Consider the following 8,878-nt stretch of genomic DNA (forward strand, 5'->3'; position numbering starts at 1 on the left):
TGCAAATTTGGACCCAATGGATAAGTTTTCCAAGTTGCGACCTCTTTATTCTTTATTTTTTATTTATTTATTTATTTTATTGAATGGTAACTATGTACATTAATGCACTTCTGGGGTATAGTGTGGTGTTTTCACACATAATCCGAAACACTTCCATCAAACTGGTTAACATATAGCCTTCATGTCATTTTCTTAGTTATTGTGTTAAAACGTTCATATTCTACTCTTAGAAAGATTCACTTGTACCCTTGTAAGATAAACCACAGAAGTAATCCCTCCAATCCTCCTCCCTCCCCTCACTTCCCCCCTCGTCTCTCCCTCCCCCCTCCCCGTATTCTTAGGCTGTTATTAGGTTATAGCTTTCATTTTATTTATTTATTTATTTTTTGCTGTTTTGGCTGGGGCCAGGCTTGAACCCACCACCCCTGGTATATGGAGCCAGTGCCCTACTCCTTGAGCCATAGGCGCCGCCCGTTGCGACCTCTTTATAAGCACACTCAATGAGAGTTGTATGAAATTTTTTTGAATGAAACATATTTCTGCTTTGATGAATACATGATTCCTTATTTTGTTTGTCATGGGTGCAAACAATTTATGACAGAAAAGCCCATTCAGTTTTGCTATATTTGGTGTGGTGCAACACATCTGGGCTACATTAGGTGGTTTTAGCCATATCAGGGTAAAAACCCAAATATTAACACAGAGAATGCAGTGTCGGTATATCACTTGTCCTTTAGTGAGGTATTTCTGGAGGATATCATTTTGTATTTGATAACTTTTTCACCAGTATTGCACTTTTTTTTTTTTTTAAGACAGAGTCTTACTCTGGGTAGAGTATCCTGGTATCATAGTTCACATCGACTTCAAACTCAAACTCTTGGGCTCAAGCAATCCTCTTGCCTCAGCCTCCTGAGTAGCTGGGACTATAGGAGCCTGCACAAAGCCCAGCTAATTTTTGTGTTTTATTTATTTATTTATTTGGAGACAGAGCCTCAAGCTGTCCCCCTGGGTAGAGTGCAGTGGCATCACAGCTCACAGCAACCTCCAACTCCTGGGCTCAAGCGAGTCTACTGCCTCAGCCTCCCAAGTAGCTGGGACCACAGGGGCCCGCCACAACGCCTGGCTATTTTTTGGTTGCAGCTGTCATTGTTGTTTGGTGGGCCCGGGCTGGATTCGAACCCGCCACCTTAGGTGTATGTGGCTGGCGCCTTAGCCGCTTGAGCCACAGGTGCCGAGCCAATTTTTGTGTTTTTAGTAGAGATGGGTGTCTTGCTTTTGCTCAGGCTGGTCTCAAACTCCTGATCTCAGGCTATCCACCCAGAGTGCTAGGATTACAGGCATGAGCCATGATGCTCAGCCAGTATTGAACTTTGTGATAACTTCAGCTCAGTGGGACATGAGGTAACAGGTACAGTGAGAAAGGATTGCATTGACATAGCTCCATTGGAATCTGATGTAGCTCTAAACAAAAAATGAGGCATATTTGATTATTGCATTGATGACATAGGCAATGTTGTCTGCAGATCGAACGATAACAGTGTTGTCATCATTGCCTCATCTGGTGCTTTTATTGATCTCCTATGTCTTCTCAATTGTTATTACCAGAAACTGAAAAAGAATATCCAATTTCAGCAGCCAAACATGATCAAAGTGTGTAGCCAATTTCATGGGAGGTGTAGACAGAGCTGATGGCAACATTGATAAGTATTAGGCATCAATTCATGGAAAGAAATATTCAAGCCCTCTTTTGTTCTGTTCTGAGTCAATTGGTCTTAGTAATGCTTGGAAGCTACATAAAAAATGATGAGAGCAGTGTCTGTAGCTCAGTGGGTAGGGTGCTGGCCATATACACTGTGGCTGGCAGATTTGAACCCAGTCCGGGCCAGCTAAAACAACAATGACAGCTGCAACCAAAAAAATAGCTGGGTGTTGTGGTAGGTGCTTGTAGTCCCAGCCACTTGGGAAGCTGAGGCAAGAATCGCTTAAGCCCAGGAGTTTGAGGTTGCTGTGAGCTGTGATGCCATAGCACGCTACACAGGGCAAAGGCTTGAGACTCTGTCTCAAAATGATAAAATAAAATAAAGATAACATGATGAGAAGCCAGTGGATTTTCTGGAGTTTCATTGATGTGTAGTATGCCATTATCTGTAGACTCATGGTCATCCTCTAGAACTTAGCTGTAGAGGAAGACATTCTAAGAAGCGTAACATTGACTCTTGTTATGATGGTATGAATCATGTGATAGTCAAACAGGGAAAGCAAACTTGGTGTGCTAATATCATAAGAACACCATTTCTTTTTTTTTTGAGATAGAGCCTCAAGCTGTCCCCCTGGGTAGAGTGCTGTGGCATCACAGCTCACTGCACCTCCAACTCCTGGGCTCAAGCAATTCTCCTGCCTCTGCCTCCCAAGTAGCTGGGACTACAGGTGCCTGCCACAACGCCCAGCTATTTTTTGGTTGCAGCCGTCATTGTTGTTTGGTGGGCCCAGGCTGGATTCGAACCCACCAGCTCAGGTGTATGTGGCTGGCGCCTTAGCCACTTGAGCCATGGGTGCCGAGCCAAGAACACCACTTTTTGATGCCAAAAATGTGATATTTCCTTACATATGAAGGGTTCTGTTGAATAATCCACTTAATAGCAGGTGTCATCACCTCCTGAGATAAGAAACATGATTTTATACATCATATACAATATAGCAGAGGTTTTACCTAGTACTACATTTTTGGAACACCACAGAACAATGGAATATAGAAAACTTTTTTTCTCTATCAAATTCTTGTTCCTTGATTTTTTTCTAGGTAACATATATGAATTTCACACAAAAAATTAAAAAGTTCAACCTCTAGGCCAGATGTGGTGGCTCACACCTGTAATCCTAGCACTCTGGGAGGCCAAGGTGGGTGGATTGCTTGAGCTCATGAGTTCAAGACCAGCCTGAGCAAAAACCGAGACCCCCATCTCTACTAAAAATAGAAAAACTGAGGCAAGAGGATCACTTAAGCCCAAGAGGTGGAAGTCACTGTGAGCTATGATGGCACAGCACTCTACAGCTGTGGAGGTGACAGCTTTGAGAATCTTTTTTTTTTTGAGACAAAGAATTTCAACGTCTGTCATAAATGAGTTAAGAAAAATTTTAACGGATTTTTTTTTTAATTTCAAATTAATGTGAGGGTACAAATGTTCATGTTACATTGTTTTCAATTCTAAGGTAAAGTTCAAGTTGTGGCTAAGCCTTTCACCCAGGGGTGGTACACCCTTACATTGTGTACATTAGGTGGGATCTGGCCAGTTGCTCTCCCTCTTCCTCTAGTCTCCTGTCCCTCCTTCCCCCTCCCCCTTGTTAGGCTATATTTGTGTTTAATCTTTCATGTGGGTGTGTGGTTGTTTATATATTGGTTTCATAGTAGTATTGACTATAGTGGATACTTTCTTTCCCCATTTTCCTTTTTTTTTTTTTTTTTTTTGCAGTATTTGGCCAGCGCCTGGTTTGAACCTGCCACCTCTGGCATATGGAGCCGGCGCCCTGCCCTTTTGAGCCACAGGCACTGCCCCCCCATTTTCTTTTTTAGAGACAGAGTCTCACTTTGTTGCCCTTGGTAGAGTGCCATGGCGTCACAGCTCACAGCAACCTCCAACTCCTAGGCTTAGGCAATTCTCTAATTCTCTTGCCTCAGCCTCCCGAGTTGCTGGGACTACAGGTGCCTGCCACAACACCTGGCTATTTTTTGTTGCAGTTTGGCTGGGGCCGAACCCGCCACCCTCGGTACATGGGGCCAGCACCCTACACACTGAGCCACAGGTGCCACCCAGCAACCTCAAATTCTTGGGCTCAAGTGATTCTCTTACCTCAGCTTCCCCAGTAACTGGGAGTACAGGCACCTGCCACAATGCCTATTTTTTTTAGACATGGGGTCTTGCTCTGGCTCAGGTTGGTCTCGAACTTGTGAGCTTAGGCCAGGGGTCCTCAAACTTTTAAAACAGGGGCCAGTTCACTGTCCCTCAGACTGTTAGAGGGCCTGACTGCAGGCCCTGGGACGAGTCGGCTGCTAAGCAGGACAGGCAGCAGCGGCAAAAACACCCAGTGGGCCGGATAAATGTCCTAGGCGGGCCATAGTTTGAGGATGCCTGGTAGGCAATCCACCTGCCTGGGCTTCCCAAGTACTGGGATGATAGGTATGAGCCACCATGCCTGGCCTTTTTTCCCCATTCTTGAGATACTTTACTAAGAAGATTGTGTTTCAACTTTTTTTTTTTTTTTTTTTTTGTAGAGACAGAGTCTCACTTTATCGCCCTTGGTAGAGTGCTGTGGCATCACACAGCTCACAGCAACTCCTGGGCTTAGGCGATTCTCTTGCCTCGGCCTCCCAGTAGCTGGGACTATAGGCGCCCACCCAACGCCCAGCTATTTTTTGGTCGCAGTTTGGCAGGAGCTGGGTTTGAACCTGCCACCCTCGGTATAAGGGACTGGCACCCTACCCACTAAGCCACAGGTGCCGCCCATGTTTCAACTCTTTTTTTTTTTTTTTTTTTTTTGAGACAGTGCCTCAAGCTGTCCCCCTGGGTAGAGTGCCGTGGCATTACAGCTCACAGCAACCTCCAACTCCTGGGCTCAAGCGAGTCTCCTGCCCGGCTATTTTTTTTTTTTTTTGGTTGCAGCCGTCATTGTTGTTTGGCGGGTCCAGGCTGGGGATTCAAACCCGCCACCTTAGGTGTACGTGGCTGGCGCCTTAGCCGGTTGAGCTATAGGCGCCGAGCCCATGTTTCAACTCTTAATGGATCTTATGCACAGATCTGAGTTGATCATATTCTTTAATCTGGATGAGGCCTGTATTTGTCTGCTTAGACTATTATAACATAATACCATAGACTGAGTGGAGGTTGGAAGTCCAGGATCAGGGTGCTAGCATGGTTAGTTTCTGGTCAGATCTTTCTTCTTGTCTTGCAGGCAGCCCCTTTCTTGCTGTGTCTTCACATTATCGGGGTAGAGTGGGTGGGTGGGTGGTGGCACACAAGAGCATAAACTACTGGTATCTCTTCCTATAAAGACATTAATTCTATTACGAGTGCCCCATCCTCAGGACCTCATCTAACCCCAATTAGATGGGCCTCTCAAAGGGCCCTACTCCAGCTACCATTTTTACCACATGAATTTGGGAAGAGGAAACATATTCAGTCCATAACAAAGCCTATCTTACATTTGCTTTATTATGAATCCTATTGTCCCTGAGCCTTGTTCCTTTCCTTCCCTTTAGGTACACCCTCTAGGAGAGTTGACGCATATCCTTCCAATACACTCAGTTACATGTTTGTTGGGTGTGTATGATGTAGGTTTTTAAATTTACATAAATGATCTATAATAGATCATTTGATGGTTTTTTATTCAAAATATGTTTTTGAGACTTATCCATGTGATTGATTATATGTAAATCTCACTTCTTCTGACTGCTGCATCAAGTAATGAATATTCCTTATTTTATTTATCTATTCCCTTAATGATGAACAGTATCTATTTTTTTTTTTTTGCATGCCCAGCTAATTTTTCTTTTCTTTCTTTTTTTTTTTTAGAGACAGAGTCTCACTTTGTTGCCCTTGGTAGAGTACTGTGGTGTTACAGCTCACAGCAACCTCCAGCTCTTGGGCTTAGGCAATTCTCTTGCCTCAACCTCCCAAGTAGCTGGGTGCCTGTCACAACACCCTGCTATTTTCTGTTGCAGTTTGGCCAGGGCCAGATTTGAACCCACCACCCTTGGTATATGGGGCTGGCGCCCTACTCACTGAGCCATAGGCTCCACCCTGCCTGATGGTGTGTTCTTTGGAGCTTCTGATCGGGGACGCAGGGGAAAGAACTGCAGACGGAATGATAATTTAAGGGAGACCAGGACTCGCTCTGGTCGGTGGCCTGGCTAAACTTTACTGATTACCTTATGTACCTTCAAACATTCAGTAAGAATTTAACACATATACAAAGAAGTGAAGTAACATTAGGAAGCTACCATTTAAGATTACAATTTAGTGTGAATGTTGAGGAACACATATACAATTGATTTTGTTTAGAGTAAAAACATAAGGGAGACTGGCTGTCTGTTCCTTTTAGCCCAAATGGAAACTAGAGATTATAATGTTAATGAATGAGGAAGGCAGAGAATAGAACCCAATGCTTGAAGCTGGTCTGTTCACCCCCAGCTGCGACCCCGGCTGATTCTTCACACCTCCTAGAGAGAGACTTTTCTGCATATTCCTGCATATCTATAGGCAGGTACAGAAGCTCGATCTTCAAAGAAATGTTTCTCAGAACCAATCTCCTGGAGGAGCACATTGAAGTGAACTGCCATGTCTGAGCAAGGGGAGCTTATCTCCTACACCTGCCCAGCTAATTTTTCAATTTTTCATACAGACGGGGGTCTTAGTTTTACTCAGACTGATGTCAAACTCCTGAGATATAGTGATCTTGCTGCCTTGGCCTCCCAGAGTGTTAGGATTACAGGCATGAACTACCCTAACTAGCCAGAATAACTTTTTTTTTTGTAGAGATAGAGTCTCACTTTATTGCCCTTGGTAGAGTGCTGTGGCATCACATAGCTCACAGCAACCTCCAACTCCTGGGCTTAGGCGATTCTCTTGCCTCAGCCTCCCAAGTAGCTGGGACTACAGGTGCCTGCCACAATGCCTGGCTATTTTTTTGCTGCAGTTTGGTCAGGGCCAGATTTGAACCCGCCACCCTTGGTATGTGGGGCTGGTGCCCTACGCACCGCCCCAGAATAACTATTTTTTTTTTTTTAAGACGGAGCCTCAAGCTATACCCCTGGGTAGAGTGCTATGGCATCACGCTCACAGCAACCTCCAACTCCTGGGCTCAAGCGAGTCTCCTGCCTCAGCCTCCCAAGTAGCTGGGACTACAGGCACCCGCCACAGCGCTTGGCCATTTTTTGGTTGCAGCCATCATTGTTGTTTGGCGAGCCCGGGCTGGGGATTCGAACCCTCCCCCTTAGGTGTATGTGGCTGGTGCCTTAGCCGCTTGAGCCATAGGCGCCGAGCCAGAATAACTTTTTAAAAAGATAATATTCTTCAGTTTGGCGCCTATAGCTCAGCAGCTAGGACGCCAGCCACATATACCGGGGCTTGTGTGTTCAAAGCCAGCCCAGGCCTGCCAAACAACGACAACTACAATAATAACAAAATAGCTGGGTGTTGAGGCAGGTGCTTGTAGTCCCAGCTACTTGGGAGGCTGAGGCAAGAGAATCGCTTAAGCCCAAGAGTTTGAAGTTGCTATGAGCTATGATGCCATGCGCTCTAATGAGGGTGACAAAGTGAGACTCTGTCTCAAAAAAAAAAAGATAATATTCTTTTTGGGCATGTTGGCTTAATCCTATAATCCCAGCTACTTGGGAGGCTGAGATGGGAGGATTGATTGATGCCCAGAGTTTGAGAAAAGCTGGAGTAACGCAGAGAGACCTCATCTCTAAGAAAATTCTTTCTTTTTTTCTTTTTCTTTTTTTTTTAGACAGAGTCTCACTATATTGCCCTCAATAGAATGCCACATAGAGTGAGATTGCTGTGGCATAACAGCTCACAGCAACCTCAAACTCCTGGGCTTAAGCAGTTCTCTTGCCTCAGCTTCCCAAGTATCTGGGACCACAGGTGAAAGCCACAATGCCCGGCTATTTTTTGGTTATAGTTATCATTGTAGTTTAGCTGGTCCAGGCTAGATTCGAACTTGGTGTATGTAGCTGGCGCCGTAACCACAGCACTATGGGCGCCAAGCCCTTTTTTTTATTTTTATTTTTTGAGACAGAGTTCACTTTGTCACAGCCTGGTAGAAGTGCCGTGGTGTCATAGCTCATAGCAACCTCCAACTCTTGGACTCAAGCAATTCTCTTCCTCAGCCTCCTAAGTAGCTGGAACTATAGGCACCTGCCACAGCGCCCGGCTATTTTTAGAGATGAGGTCTCACTTTGGCTCAGGCTGGTCACTCACCTGTGAGCTCAGACAATCCACCCACCTCGGCCTTCCAGAGTGCATGAGCCACTGTGCTGGCCTTCAAAGAAAATTCTTTTAAAAATTAGCTGGGCCTAGTGGCATGCAACTGTAGTCCCTGTTATTTGGGAGGTTAAGGCAGAAGTTCAAGTCTACAGTGAGCTATGATAACACTACTGCACTCCAACATGGGCAAGAGAGTGAGACCCTGTCTCTTAGAAAAAAAAAGTATTGTGAAATAAGAAGAAAAAATAATATTCTCTTAATCCCTAAAATTTTATGAACTTTGATCTCCAAAATGGTGTTATAGTTCAGAATGCTATTATACAAGAAATAATAGTGTCCATCCTTTCTGTTTTAATTTCTATTGGGTTCTTCCCATGTTTGTAATCAAAATGTGTAGAAGTCAAAATTTCCTTGTGTTTCTTCACAGGTCATACTGATAATGTGTACAAGTTAGCAGTCTATCCAAAATATTCTGAAAGAGTTGTGAACTATGATTTCATTTATTCAAGATGTTTGTCCACTTAATATACTTTTCTTACTTAATTTCAGGACCACTAAGTCATCTAATTGGATTAATAATCAGACTGATTACTCTAGTCTCAGTGATTCTCAATTCCTCTTCGGATCTCAGTTCTGTCCAGAAAATTCAGAGACCATGTTAGCACCCTTGGACTTTGGTACCCACCTGAGATATCCAAAACAGTCACAACAGAATTCCCTAGAAGTGAGTCTCATTTTCAGAATTTCTCTGCACACATTTCACAGTCATCATGGAGATAAGCTATAAAGAATACTTATTCTGTTGGAATATATTTAGAATTGTACATCTTTTAAGAGTTACTCTCCTGGCTCGGCGCCTATAGCTCAACCGGCTAAGGCGCCAGCCACGTACACCT

The 8,878-nt window shown here is 44.3% G+C and overlaps 1 protein-coding gene across 1 annotated transcript in view; it reads left to right on the forward strand.

Moving 5' to 3' along the window:
- Nucleotides 1-8,878, forward strand: part of CCDC36 (coiled-coil domain containing 36) — a 53,889-nt gene that overhangs the window by 21,102 nt on the left and 23,909 nt on the right. Inside the window, exon 2 of the mRNA XM_003800581.1 lies at nucleotides 8,532-8,706. Within this exon, the coding sequence (XP_003800629.1) occupies nucleotides 8,532-8,706 (175 nt within the window). The remainder of the gene's footprint in view (nucleotides 1-8,531; nucleotides 8,707-8,878) is intronic.

The sequence above is a fragment of the Otolemur garnettii genome, unplaced genomic scaffold (genome assembly GCF_000181295.1).
Source record: "Otolemur garnettii isolate 467f Iridium unplaced genomic scaffold, OtoGar3 scaffold00179, whole genome shotgun sequence".
NCBI classification, from domain to species: Eukaryota; Metazoa; Chordata; class Mammalia; order Primates; family Galagidae; genus Otolemur; species Otolemur garnettii.